The sequence below is a fragment of the Camponotus vicinus genome, unplaced genomic scaffold (assembly GCF_025532165.1).
Source record: "Camponotus vicinus isolate PSW18456_S1 unplaced genomic scaffold, iyCamVici1.0 SCAF_13, whole genome shotgun sequence".
NCBI classification, from domain to species: domain Eukaryota; kingdom Metazoa; phylum Arthropoda; class Insecta; order Hymenoptera; family Formicidae; genus Camponotus; species Camponotus vicinus.
Window position 1 is genome coordinate 10,194,903 of NW_028141949.1, and position 15,502 is coordinate 10,210,404.

Genomic DNA, 15,502 nt, shown 5'->3' on the forward strand with positions numbered 1-15,502 from the left:
ATTTGACAAACGCACAAGTTCAGTATAATACCTGTTTATCTCAAGCCAGGATGATGGTTGAGAGAACAATAGGCTTATTAAAAGGAAGATTTCGAAGTCTTTTAGATATATTACCTATGAGAAGAACTGACTTAATACCAAAATATATTTGTGCTTGTTGCATTTTACATAACATATGTCTAATCCGTAATGATCATTTTGATATCCCAATTATTGTGCAACAAAATCAACCTGTACAAAATCAACATGTCGAAAATGCACCTGAAGCTTTAAGAGAAGAAGGCATTGAAAAACGTAATGCAATTGTATATTATTTGCAAAATGAAAATTTTTAATAGATTTTAATAAATTTTTATAAAATTATGGAATATTATTGCCTTTTATATTATCCCTTCTCATTTCTATAGCTCTAACGATTATTATTTGCATTGCTTATAATACTATAATATAAAAATAAATAATAAGATAACATAAGATTACTATACACTACACATTCGTTTCCAATAAATTGTACATATAATTTTGTTTTTATTCTAGTTTTATTAAAAAAAGTTATCAACTTATAATCACATAAGTTTTATATATTATATAAAATAAAATAAACTTGTATTTATGTAACAATAACTTAAAATTTTTAACAATAACTTATGTAATTTTGTACTTATGTATTTTGTATATAATAAATAATAGTCTTATTTAGTCTTATTAATAATAGTCATATTATTTTTTTAGCATTTCTGTAATTAAATTTTCTATGTTACCTGAACGAGTCATTCTTTCTTTATGTCTTTTTTCAAGATTGTCTTCTTTTTCCTTTTTAAATTTTAAAGATTTTTCGAAATAATCCTCTACTATGTTGTTAATTTTTCGTTTCTTTGGTACTGCAAATAAAAAAGATAATTTTAAAAAATTAATAATTAGAAAAAAGTAATAATGCCTACATAATTGGAAAATGTAATAAAAAAATGTAAATAAGTGCAGATATTTCACATTATAGATTCTATAATTATGTTTAAAAAATAAAATATTTATTATACACAATATATGTAATCATAATGTTTTATAATAAAGTACCTGGTTTTATTGGATCGTTTTCTGTATCTTCACTTATAGTATTAATGTTACTCCCAGCTGTCGCTATTGGAGCAATCCAAGGTTTTGTTCCAAATATCTCATGCATAACCTGTATAAAAAAATTTTTTCTACATGTATACTTAATAAATAATTATGAAAATTTCAAGCAAAAAAAAATATTGCTTTCTGATTAATAAATTGTCTTTGCAAAATAGCAATTTACACTTAATTCTTAATTAAATAATTATATTTGATATAAATTGTATAATACTTCTAATTAATAATATACCTCATAATATTCCCATTTTTTCCTATTATTTCCTGACTTTTTATTATGATCAGTAACAGATTTATACGTTCTTTTTAAACACTGAAATTTGGTGGAACATTTTATTGGTGATATTTGATGTCCTGCTTCTCCTATTTTTTTTGAAATATTGTTCCAACATTGCTTGGCTGTAATTTTTAGATTATTGAACATTTCCATATGCTCCTTATATAAATTAATTAGTAACAACGTTTCAGCTCGTGTCCATATATGTTGATCTAAAGAGATAAAAATAGAATATAAAATGTTAAACAGATATAGAATATAATGTTAAACAGATAAAATATAATACATATGTTCTTTTGTTTGAAAATTATTTTTTTAATTTTTACCTTTTGTATCGATTTCAGTACTGCAGTCTGCATTATCATCAGGTTTGCGTTGCACCTCTGTTTCATCATGTCTCACTTCATCATATCTTGCATCTGTATCTGTAAATGTATCTTCTATAAAATATATAATTTATTAATTTGACTATTTGAAATTGTCCATTTCTTATGCTGTATGTTCATAATATTATACAATATTATACATAATTAATTTATTAATTTAACTATTTGAAATTGTCCATTTGTCATGCTGTATGTTCATAATATTATACAATATTATGAACATACAGCATGACAAATGGACAATTTCAAATAGTTAAATTAATAAATTAAACATCAAAATAATTTGTTTGTTTGATATCTGTTGATTATCTGTTTGTATGACATTTTGCAATTCCATATGCGTACCTTTATTTGCGTATTTTTTTGCTTGACGCAATAATGAATAAGCAAATTCATTATCTGAAAAATTACAAAATAAAATAGTATAATATATAATAATATAATATGTACATTATAATAAATAATGGTAATGTCACTATTTGGGCATTCAAGAATAATAGATAAATTAACGAATCAAACTATAAGCAAATAGGTTATGTATTAATTTCTATTCCGAAATATTTGTAAAATGAATGCATATATTACAAAAGTTGTAAATTTACCATTTCTTGCTCTTGCAGCATCTGTAATCGATATTAAAATTTTATATTCTTCGTTATTTTCTGCGTCGATGAGAGTGAACTCCTCCATGGCACCGTCCATGGTTTCCGCCATCTTAAATATTGTTGTAACTGCCTCACCTTTCCAGCCGCAGTAGCTGCAGCAGGAAGTGACGACAAAATCAATGACGTCATTGTTCTCTCACAGCACTGCCGTAGCGTGCTGCCATGAATTTTGGAACGCAGTTTGTAGCGCTGGCAGCGCTGACAGTGAATTTTGGAACACAGCCATAATATTCTATATGTTATTAAAGGTGTAACGGCCCTGCCGTTACTAGAGCGCACTACGAACCCACGCTCGCGCCAAGTTGGCGCTAAGCGCCGCCGATTGAGCATCTCGACCGAGCCGCGGATTAAGAGCCGCCGATTGAAAGTCGCGGCCTACCCCGTGTTGAAGTCAACACGCATGACCGTGTGGGGGTATCGCGTGGGGGTAACCAGCCGGGTATATAAGGCGGTCGCTCCGGCAGATCGAGACCTATTCCTGTCCCGACTCTCGGGACGCTCGAAGCCACAGGGCGCACTCTGGGCATTCGAAGCTTACCGAGCTCCTATCCTGGCTCTGGTCCAGAGCACGGTCGCTACCGTGCCCGATCGGGTGCACTCGACAACCAGAAGCATCCCATCGAGCCACGGACAATCCGGTCCAGGATTCTCGTACTCGGTCGGTTGCAACTGACGTCCGGAACTGTCCGGCTCATCCTCGAAGACCGAACAGCCGTTTTCACGGCTCCTGACCGTATAGCCGTTTTCACGGCTCCTGACTGAACAGCCGTTCTCACGGCTCCTGACCGAATAGCCGTTCTCACGGCTCCTGACCGAATAGCCGTTTTCACGGCTCCCGGACGACAGCCGTTTCCACGGCTCCTGGACGACAGCCGCTTCCCCGGCTCCCGGACGACAGCCGTTTCCACGGCTCCTGGACGACAGCCGTTTCCACGGCTCCTGGACGACAGCCGCTTCCCCGGCTCTCGGACGACAGCCGTTTTCACGGCTCTTGGAACAACAGCCGTTTTCACGGCTCTTGGAACGAATAAAGAACAACCACGGCCTCCTTTCCTAGTCGTATTTCTTACCCGACAGCGGTATCCGCGCTCTTCGACCAAACCGACCGTTTCTTTGGCCTCGCGTCACGTCAAACCGCGTCCGTTAGCTGTACTTTGGGTGACCTGTCTTAACTCCCCTGATCTAGAGCCCGGTTGCTACCGGGCCCGGTCGGGTGCAACCGACATCCAGTATCTCGGTGTACTACGGGCGCTCTCGTGTACACCACCCTGAGGACGGGTGCTCCCGTCCTCGGCCGACCTCGGTTGGCAGACCCTGCTAGACCCGTGTCCGTGCTTCGTTACACGTGACCACCCTGTAGGTCTTTCGCGCCCGCGTCCGCGATTGGGTTCACTCTGTATATATCCCGCATCACTAAATTAAGGTTTGTGTTTGCATCCGATCCGCGTCGTGTAATACGCGATCATTCTGTACATATCCTGCGTTACTAGTTAAGGAATGTGTTCGTAAACTCGTTGCGTCCGATCCGCGTACACTTCTAATATTCGTCGCGAGAAATCAGTGTCCGACACGAACTGTACGCGACCAGCGCGTGAAGATCTTGCGTCCGCATTGCTAGCTGTACGCGTCTTGTTAGAAATACACCTGTTTGTAAATCTTAGTATAAGGAATTACGGAATAAAGTTTTGTTGTAATTAACGTGTAGTTCTGCGAGCCTGAGCCTCTCCTTTTCCCGAACCCTGACTCCGGCGAGCCGATCCGCGGCGTCGGGAAAGGTGCTCCGTTACAAATGAACAAAATAAAACTATGACGTATCAGTTATGTCAATAACGTAATGAATCTATAATTGTTACATAGAATTGTTATGTAATTTTGTCGTTACTCTGTTATGTAACATTTATGCAATTTGGTGAATGTAAATGTGTATACTCTAAAAGTTTCGTAAATGCTACGTAACTTTAATGACATAATTGAAACATTATGTTAAATACATAACATTTATGTATTTTGGTGAATGTAAATGTGTATATACTTTAAAAATTTCATAAATGCTACTTAACTCTACACTGAAAAAAAAATTCTGGGTAATCCTGTGAGATGCATTTAGTAATGCATTTTTTTTTAATATTTAGTTTTTATCATCAAGTATAATAATAATAACAAAATATTTAGTAATAGTTACAAACATTTTAAAAAAGCATATTTTACGTTTAGTTGAGTCTACTAAATTATATAGTACTTATTATCAAATAGTTTAGTAATAATTAACAAACAGTTTGATAATAAATATTAAATTGTTTTAAAAGCATTATTTGATAGATTTGTTGATATTTACTAAATTGTTCAGTAAATATTAAATAATCAGATTATCCTTTCTAAATTTTATCAATTTACTGTGTTCCTTTGTTTTGGACAATATCGCATCGCGCCGAACTGCTCGTACATGCTCGTACATGCTCGAGCTTGCGAGTAAGTCTCGACCACTTTGTCGACGATCGCGAAAACGTGAAGTCGTTTATTCGTTCGTCAGTGAATTATATAGTGAATTATATATTAGTGAATTGTATACTGAATTATATTTTCATAATGAGTGAATTGGAAAATCTTCTTTCACTTTGGGAACTTAAAGATCTAATTGATGTACTAAAGGGTAAGTATAGATTATTATTTCTTTTTCTCTTTTCTAAAATTTGTTTGTCCATTATTGTATTTTTTTTTCTTTGTTGTAAATGGTAAAGTACTTTGAGATCGTTACGTATTTGTATATTTATGTTTTGGCACAAGAAGTTGCAACATATTCTGTCTATATTGTCATGATGTAATATAATACGGTATAAGAATATGCAACAAAGTCTATAATCATTTTGAACACGTGGATATTTCAAATTCCGACTATATTGTATGTGTTTGAAGAATATTATATGAAACGATTTGGTGAGCTAAGTAATATGTAATAATGTATATTTTTTCTCTCTTCTTCTTTTTCTTCTTCTCTCTCTCCTCTCTCTCTCAAATAATTTAATAATACTTATTAATGATTTAATAATACTTACTAATGATTTAATGCTCACTACATTATTTTTTTTAGTCTCTAAACAATCTAAGAATACATTTACTTTTTTTTTAACTCTTATATAATATTTCTAGCAGTTTACAAAATAATTATTGAAATAACCCTTTAATTATTCTTTATTCAAAATTGAAAAAAATAATTAATATGGAATAGTGTAGATTTAAAATATACACATGTTCACTTTAAGAATTAATTTTTGTCCACATTTTGTCTAACATTGTCCTTGTCATTTATTTTATATAGTAAATGGAATCAACAGCATAGAAAATTTGGATGAACTTTTAAAAGATTGCAATTTCCGTGATTTTACACAATTGATTCCCACTATCACAGATCGAATATAACTTCGTAAAAAATACAATGATTATGTATGTTTTACTTTTATTTCCTTCAAATTTTATAATATTAAAAAATTTTTATTTTTATGTTTATTACAATATTTTATTTATTGTTATAATATTGTTAATAATATTGTTTTTTAGAATTTAAAATTCAGTAAAATATCTGATTTGCAAAATTCTCCAAGTACTTCAAGTCCAATAGTTTTTGAAATAATTGAAAACAACCCCACAATTATTGACGTGAATAATAGCTTAGATGAAGATCAGAATAAGGATTTAATAGAAATAGAAAATAACAATAAATCGGAAATAGAAAATGAAATAGAAGATCCAACACTTAATAATTGCGAACTATCTCCAAAAAGAATAAAATTTGAAAAGGAGTTTAATCTGAAAGATATTCTTTCAAAAACTGCATATGGACAAACTCTTTTACAAATTAGTCAATATAGACAAATTTTCACTACAAGATGCCAATCAGTGTTATGCCATATAATTGTTGCTCATCTTTTGAATTTAAATATCAGGTAAATAAATATCAATGTTTTATTCTTTTTACATTCATATATTGCATTTCTTACATAAAATTGGATGTTTTTTATTGGAAATAAATGTCTTTTAAATATTGAAGATATTTATATACATGAATTTACTATAATTTCTTATTCTATTCATATATATGAAATGTAATATTATTTAATATCATATTTAATCTCTTTAAGGTTGCTTAAAAACGAAGATTTTGAGCAAATTTCTCATGAAATCGTTAAACTCTTTCCACATGAAAGCAAAGAAATTTACTTTATACCACCAATTCGTAAAAAAGATTCTAAAGAAGATAAAGCAGGAATTTCGCGAGGATTAGTGGATAGATTTCGTAATGATATAAAATTCATTAATTGTATCAATAAATTGAAAAAATCAAAACAAATTGAGGAAAACATTGTTAACACAGGTATTTCTATAAAAGAATAGTGAAAGCATGTAAAATGATTTAAAAACATTTAATATTGAATTGCAATATTTATCTTAAAATTTTTCTTTTAAAATTGAAAATTTATATATAATCTTTTAAAATTTAAATGTAGATTTAGAAATTGCAGAACAACACAGAATTTGGTTAATTCATAACCAAAATCCAATGGACGAAGTAATAACAAAATGGGACGAATTATATGAGTTACGTTTATGTGATTGCACAAATAAATTATTTAAAAATATTAATGATATAACAAAGAAGTGGTCGATATTAACTTCGAATTTTGGATATGTACTGGTAATAATATACACAACATATGTGTGTTTATATGTGTGCATGTGTGCACGTAAAATCATTTAATAATAAAAATTTATAAATTTTTAATTTATAGTATTTAATTGCAGTCATATGTGAAATGTATAGTTGATAAACACATTTTTTTGTATATTTACAGATTGAAAGAGATTTTGAAAGAAAATATCCGGAATGCAAAAATAAATTGATTTCATCATGGAATTTGCATTTTGAAAAATATTACAAATTATTAGAAAAGCATTTTTCAACAGGAGATCGACTCAATCAGATTCTCATGCAGTCACAATCTTTGGATTTAAGTAAATATTTATATTTCTTTTTGTTTTGTATTTGTTGTGGTCCCGGGGTCCGGGTTACAGAGTTTCGTTGCAATTACACCTGTCTATCACACTATGAGACTGACTCTCGATGTCGGCGAGTCCTCTTTATACTTCGTATCGAGGTATGGAGTAATGCGTCGACGTTAACATTTTGTCATACGCGTCCTACTTATTTCGCAATTTGCTGACAATAGTGTTCTACGTACAGGTTGCATTTCACATTTTGCAATCTGCTGACGCTAGTGCTTTATTTATATATGTCCTATTCGCGTCTTACTTATTTCGCAATTTGCTGACACTAGTGCTTTATTTATATATGTTCTATTCGCGTCTTACTTATATATACTTATATATACTTACATAGTTATGGTGGACCATAACATATTGATATTTATCTATCAAAAGATTATAAAATTACATGTTTATTATAACATTTAAATATATTATAAAATTACATGATTATAAAATAAAATATATCTTTAAATATTTGATATAATTTTGTAGACAGTAAAACACTTCTTCAGATTTGGATTTTAATAGCTATTTTAGCTCCTAAATCAATGAAAGTTAGTATAAAAATCGGAGGTCGGAGAAGAGTTTGGAAACCTACAATTTCTGAAAGCCGAGATGATATTATTATGCATTGCAAGGTTTGTCAATATGTATTTGTTATCAATATTTGAATTAAAAAAATAATTATAATCGATTACTTTTTATGTTAGTAAAATGTAATTTAATATTTTTTTCTTTTTTCAGATACCTGGAGATATTGAACAAATGTGTATTGAAAAACAAAACAAAATGTCTCAGATGAATCTTACAATGCAGCCTTTTATTATTGTTGTTGGTCCCGAAATAACTTCCATCGATAAAATATATGTGCGACTCGACAAAACTATGTATGAAATACCATCTGTATTGAAGGCCGTTGATGTACTTTTTAAAATATTTATCACTTTTAATGCGTGCTATCCAAAAGAATGCGAGAATTTTTGGTATTTGATTCAATGGAGCATCTATGAAATTTATACATCTTCGGACCAAAAAATTCCATTTGTTTGCAATATTTTACATAAATTAAAACAAGGTTAGTTATTTTCTTACGTTTTTAAAAACGATTATAATTTTCTGAAGTATTTTTAGAAATTTTATTAACTTCTAGCCCTTTCATTTTTTGTAAATCAATTAGCAAGCTTTTTTTAGATTATTATTTTTAAGCAATATTTGTATGCAGCGTTTTATTTTTTGATTTTCGTATTAATCTGCGCAATTCTATTCATTAAACTTATGAAATTGATTAATAGATATTAAGTACATATATAGATATTAAGGTAAAGAAAAATAAAATTGGAGATGGAACAATCAATCAAAATAAATTGTCAGTTTTATTTAAAGCAAATTTCTGGAGATTACTCAAATACATATCTAAAACATTTGAAATCTCATCACTCATTTGAAATATCGTATAATTGTATTTTCTCAAATTGTTATAGAAAATTTTATAAATTTTTTACTTTGGAAAAACATTTAATAAAATGTTCATTTCGAGTTAATCAAACAAAATCAGTTTCCAATAAAATAATTCAAAATGATACACTTATAATAAAAGATATTCGTCATGAAGAAAAGTCTACACATAATTTCTCACTCGATTATGATAATTCTCCAAAAGAGAAAGATGTATTAGAATCCGATGATATTCGGAATTATGTTATGAAATATATCGCTAGGTTATATAACAAACCTAATGTTCCTAGATTGTCCAAGAAATTGTTGAGGAATTGAAGGAAGTTATTCAGAATATTTCAGAACACTTTCACGATAAATTGAAAAAGGAATTACCTAATGAATTTCAAAATATTTTAAAAAATTGTTTTAATATTTTAATATTAGATGATGTTGGAACAGAATACAAAAGATTTGAATATCTCAAGAAATCGAAATTTTTTATTCGACCGGAATCTCTCTTTATCGGTGATTTATATGATGATAGAAAAGATCGACAGAAAACAACTCTAACAATTAAGAAATGCGAAGGTCAAATTGTTTCAATGCGTGAAATATTAAAATCTTTACTAGAAATACCTAATTTTTACAAGGAAATATTAAACATCATTAACACTGATAGCTCTTCGTTATATACTAATAAAGTGTATGCTAATCTTTGTGATGGGACCATTTGGAAATCAATACGAGAAAATTATGGTGATCGAATAGTCATACCGTTGTTCTTATATTACGATGACATTGAAACTGGAAATCCTTTGGGAACAGCAGCAGAAATTCATAAAGTAGGTGCATTATATGGATCTATAGCAACTTTACCTCCTCATCATGCTTCCTCATTAGAAAACATTTTCTTAATACAATTTATTTATTCGTCTGATAGAACGCACTTTGGAAATACCAAATGTTTTAATAAAGTCATTGAAGAAATAAAATTTTTAAGTAACACAGGAATTGTTATACATATGTGATAAAAAGAATTGTAAAAGTAGAGTATATTTTGTTGTAATAGCTTTACTAGGAAATAATTTGGGTCTCAATAGTCTTTTGGGTTTTAATGAGAGTTTTGTTAGCGAACATTTTTGTCGTATTTGTAGAACTCCAAAATCTATAACACGCTGTGCAAAATTTGAAAATGAAAATTTATTGCGCACATTTGAAAATTATGCTCAAGATCTTGTAAATTTTTCATGTGGTGTAAAAGAAGATTGCATATTTAATGAAATCCCGCATTTCGATTGTACGACAAATTATACGTGCGATATAATGCATGATATCTTTGAAGGAGTTTGTCGATATAATCTCGCGAAGATCATACATTTTGTAAATAAAAATTATGTAACATTAGAGCATTTAAATTACCGAATTAAATATTTTAATCATCAGTCAGACTTTGATCGAGGAAATAAAATTCCTTTGATTAGAAATGATCATATCAATAAAGGTTATTTAATAATAAGCGCAGCCGAAATGTCAGCGTTGGTATGCTATCTCTCTTTTCTCATCGGAGATCTTGTACCTGATTATGATGAAGTTTGGGAATTCTATCTCATATTGTGTGAAATTATTAAAATAACCACAGAAAATGTTATATCTGATGATCAAGTAAATTATCTGAGATATTTGATTTTTTCACATCATGAGATGTTTATGCGATTATTCAAGGAATAATTAAAAACCTAAATTTCATTTTTTAATTCATTATCCTGGAATTATTCGAAAAATGGGACCATTAAAATATTTGTCTTCCATTCGATATGAGGGATTTCATAAGTTATCGAAAACTTATGCATCTGTTGTGACTTCTCGAAGAAATATTATTTCATCACTTGCGATAAAATTAAAACTTCAATTTTCTTATAGATTATTAATCAACAAAGGTATCGATGACTTATTAAAAATAGGAAGAAACATAGGAATAGCGTCGATTGAATCGACTAACATTTTCCAAATAGATAATAGGCACTTGACTGAAGTTTCGTGGGTAAAATTTAATAGCATTTTATTTAAACGTAATTTTGTAATAATTGCAAATCTTGATGAAAACAATTTATTATTCGGAATAATGATTCATATTATGTTGGATGAAAATAGAGATATTTTTGTTTACTACAGAAAATGTGTTACTTTAGGTTTAGATATACATTTCAAAGCATATGAGATTTCTTTACCTTGCGGAAATAATCAGACAGAATTAAATGTAATAAAGATTTCAAAGTCATTGAATGAGAACATGCAATTATCATATTTCGGGTAATGGCAGATATTTTATTTCAATATTTAATATTTAAGAACTATTTTGCATGATTTATAATTAAGGATATATTAAGTATTATTTAGGAAATAATAAATATTTTTTATAATATATCAAATTATAATACATTAAAAATTATTTAGTTAATCGAAATATTTGATATTACTGCTACTTTATTGAAATTTTTTCATAAAATATAAAAAAATTAATGTAAGAACTTATACGTATTTTGTCGTATCTAGATTTATTTATAGATATGAGATGTAGATATAGACAATGTATTTTGTATTAGATTGTGTTAATAAACGTTTCGAAATATTTTCTCAAATAAATAGATAAATATTTTATTTATATTCATAAGTCAATCTTTGAGTACGAAACATATATAAATTCTTATAAAATTTTTTCTTGTAATATTTTGTGTAAAATATTTTATTATAGGATATTAAATAATAAAATAAATTAATTTTAACGAAATGTGTTATAATTGAAAATCTCATTGAATATTTTATATTCAAATAATATTACATATTATATATTACATAGTTATTTCACATTTCGTTAAAACTAATTTATTTAATTATTTAATATCCTATAATAAAATATTTCATACAAAATATTACAAGAAAAAATTTCATAAGAATTTATATATGTAATATATATATATATATATATATATATATATATAGTGTAATAACTATCACTAAGTAATTTGCTAATATTTACTAAATCATCTGTTTATAATTATCATATAATTTTATAATTTAGTAACTATTACTAAATAATTGATTTATATTTACAAATTGATTTGTTATACTTATCGTACTATTAGGTAATATTTACTAAGTAATTCAATAATTATTAATAAGAAAATCATTTATATTTACTATATCATTTTGTTATAATTATCATATGTAATTGGTAATAATTATCAAATAATTCAATAATGTTTAATAAACAATCTGTTTATACTTATCAAATCGATCGGTAACACTTAACATTACTTGGTAATAATCATCAAACTTTGTTAATATTAATCAAACCGTATTAAGTTTTGCTAAAATTATTTGTTAACATTAACCAAATTATTTTGTCTTAATCACCTATACGTTTAGTTGAAACTATTTCACCACAGCGATGGGTAACATTTACCAAGTTTGGATTATTATAACCAAGCCTTTTTTTCAGTGTAATGATAAAATTGAAACGTTATGTTAAATACGTAACATTTATGTATTTTGATGAATGTAGATGTGTATACTCTAAAAAGTTCACAATTGCTACATAACAGAAGAATGACATGCATATATCATTCAAAAAAAATATCTGGTGCACATTTTTATAAACTTTTTTTTAATATATAATTTTACTTTCTATATTTATAATTCTATATTAAGAAAATGTATCACATACATTTTTCAACAAATCAGTAATAACAAGGCAAATGAACCACACGCGTAGCTGGTCGACGCAAAACACAAAAATTATATTAAGTGAAAGATGTATTAAAATACACACATAATAATGTTTAATAGAAGTAAAGAATAAACAGTTCCAATAATCAATATGTAAATAAACGCAGACGTTGACCATAACCAACCACAAAACCATGGAAGCCCTTTTGGAGGAGGATCCGGGCCTAAGGATCGAGAAGGAAAGGAGACCGCTTTTTCGTAAAGACAGATACCTGTCATCAGCTCTATTGACATCAGAAATAGATTATCTTCTAACCTATCGAGCGAACAAGAGGGCTCTGAAGAAGGAGCATATCCAGCTTCTTGAAAAAGTAGAAAGATCTGATGCACGTGTTCTAAAAAGTGAGGGGTTCCTTCCCTGGGCCTTTAAGAATTGGAGATATATGGGGGTCTCAACAGAGCCTCTGACCCCCTTAACAACAGCACTAAAAGTGGCAGAGCACGCACTTAGGATATCTCAGAAGGACTATGCAGACTTAGACAACACGATAACCATAACACCCGCCTCTGAGCTGGCTATGGCGTACACAGTGAAAAACAATTTCGACAAAGTTATCCAGCAAATCACGTACTCAACAGAGTTCCACCAACACTACCAACATGGGAGATATGCATGTGATGCATTTAGGAATCTCCATCTTATTTGGCAAGACAAGACAACATGCTGGTTAGTCACACACGTGCATTTGGTAGCGTTGCGAGATGCTATCAACTCTTGGTTCGATGCATATTTATATGGCTTATGCACATCTGACAAGTATACAGGCTTCAACTTCTATGAGGAGATATGTGTTGTTTTGGAGGCAGGTAGAGATTTGGTTGCCTCATACGGAGCGCTGTCCTACACACTTATAAAATCATGGCCGTCGTTGGTCATTGCAAGCATTCTAAGAGACACAGAAGGGAAGACCATCTTCTTCAAAACACTGGAAAGCACTCTAATACCATTCAAAATGACCACCTTTTATAAACTGGCAACAAGAGCACTTATATCCGACATTCAAGTACACCTTGCACTTGAGCTTACAGGGTTACGGAAATGTTTTGGTCACCAAGACATAGACATGGATGCAAGTGTACGCACCTGGGTGGAGAAAGGAACCGCAACAAAGGGACCATGTAAAACAATGTCATGCATTCTTGTCTGGGCATTTAGATTGGAGTTCTGCCGTCAATTTTACAAGATGCACAAACGATGGCCAGTCCTGTACATAGGAGACCAAACCCCCACCAAAATTCGGAGTAGCTATCAAAACAATGTGTGGGCTGAAAGGTCGACCCAACCCTGGACTCCGGAAGATTTCCAACATGTTCAACTTGAGAAGAATCTAGATTTTGATTATCACATAGATCTATCAGATCTTCTTTCCGATAAATCAATAATCCCAGAGAGAGGTCAATGGATATATGAGTATGATCAACAAGCCCATAGAACAAAATATGGAAGGTTCCCAACAGGTCCACCTCCAACATCCATGAGTGTAATTGCATTATCTAAAAAGAGACAAGATAACAACAGATGAGGTTTTAAATCAAATTCAAACAAACACAGTTCCTGATTCCTGGAAGGTGATGGTTGCGATTGCAAAGGAGAGAGAGTTTAAGCATACCAACGCCCGTTTTTACGGAAAAATGTGCTTTGAGATGCGACTTTACCAGACTGTTACAGAGAAAAATATAGCAGATCATATTTTTAAGTATATAAGACATCAATCCATGACCATGAGTGAAGAACAGCTTACACGAACCATCCTACGCATGAACACCCCGGTCTTACACCTTGAAGGAGAAACGTATGTGTTCATTGTCTTAGACTTTTCTTCCTGGTGTACCAACTTCCGTTATGAGTTGGCCACCCCCTTGTTTTCTGAGTTGGATCGATTGTTTGGTTTGAGAGGAGTTTATGCTTTCACTCATAAATTCCCGATATTGTCCTATCTGCTATTTCAAGACAGATTTGAGCCGCCTTGCCAAGGCCCTACTGGACTTCCACAAGAGGGGCCGCGATGTTACACCTATCCCGAAGCTTGGTTGGAGGGCCTGCGCCAGAAGGGGTGGACACTGGCGACTATGTTGATAATCTTATTAGCTTCATGGCGATGCGGGACGTCTGCCTCTCTTTTGGGGCAGGGGGACAACCAGGTCATTCTTCTTAGGATCCCCCCAGAAGATCATCTGGAGAGAAGAGGTGTGGATCAAGAGGGGTACATCAATTTGTTCTTAACTGTCTTGAAGGACTACTGTGCTCAAGCTCATATTGTCATAAAATTGGAGGAAACATGGCACTCAAGAAATTTGTTCGAGTACTCACGAAAGTATCATTACAAGGGAGCTCAAGTCAGTGGATGCTGCAAAAGGATAACTAGGCTAGCCAGTGAGGCAAATCAAGTGATACCCTCTTTGAATGGAGATCTTGCAGGTATTTTTTCAACAGGAGCAACTGCAACAGCAGAGGACACAACTCCGAGAGCCTCATATTTCTGCACTGTAGTGGAGGCCGCTCTCTCACTCTTCGTGTACGCACCTAATCTCCTGACTGAGCCCTGGGAGTATGTCTGCTGTCTTCTATTAACAACTAGATGTTTAGGTGGGTACCGTATTACAATATACGCGCAATTTTGTACACGTGCTGTGCAAGACGTTTTGAGTGCAAATCTGCACCTCGTGAGGACAACCCTGAATGACCCTATTCTTGGTAAGCAAATGAGACGAGCCTTCACTCTTAGGTGCGGAAGACACAAGGATTTTCTTTCTTTAATCAAAGACCCTCAAAGCATACC

At 31.3% G+C, this 15,502-nt stretch overlaps 2 protein-coding genes across 3 annotated transcripts; one reads left to right on the top strand and one right to left on the bottom strand.

Moving 5' to 3' along the window:
* Positions 1-720: 720 nt before the first annotated feature.
* On the bottom strand, positions 721-2,503 carry LOC145964205 (uncharacterized). 2 transcript variants are annotated; one of them, XM_083086679.1, is made up of 6 exons: positions 2,397-2,503; positions 2,140-2,193; positions 1,735-1,833; positions 1,364-1,620; positions 1,075-1,183; positions 721-881 (listed from the first exon to the last, which is right to left on the bottom strand). In XM_083086679.1, exons 1-6 carry the CDS (start codon positions 2,494-2,496, stop codon positions 721-723), a joined length of 780 nt encoding a protein of 259 aa, XP_082942805.1. In that variant the 5' UTR covers positions 2,497-2,503. The 2 variants fall into 2 exon arrangements, with proteins under 2 accessions (XP_082942805.1, XP_082942804.1); XM_083086678.1 differs by having other exon boundaries at positions 1,735-1,848.
* Positions 2,504-5,045: 2,542 nt separating this feature from the next.
* Positions 5,046-8,579, top strand: LOC145963957 (uncharacterized). The gene is made up of 3 exons (XM_083086319.1): positions 5,046-5,109; positions 7,992-8,137; positions 8,244-8,579. The coding sequence occupies exons 1-3, from the start codon at positions 5,046-5,048 to the stop codon at positions 8,577-8,579; spliced, it is 546 nt and encodes a 181-aa protein (XP_082942445.1).
* Positions 8,580-15,502: the final 6,923 nt, after the last annotated feature.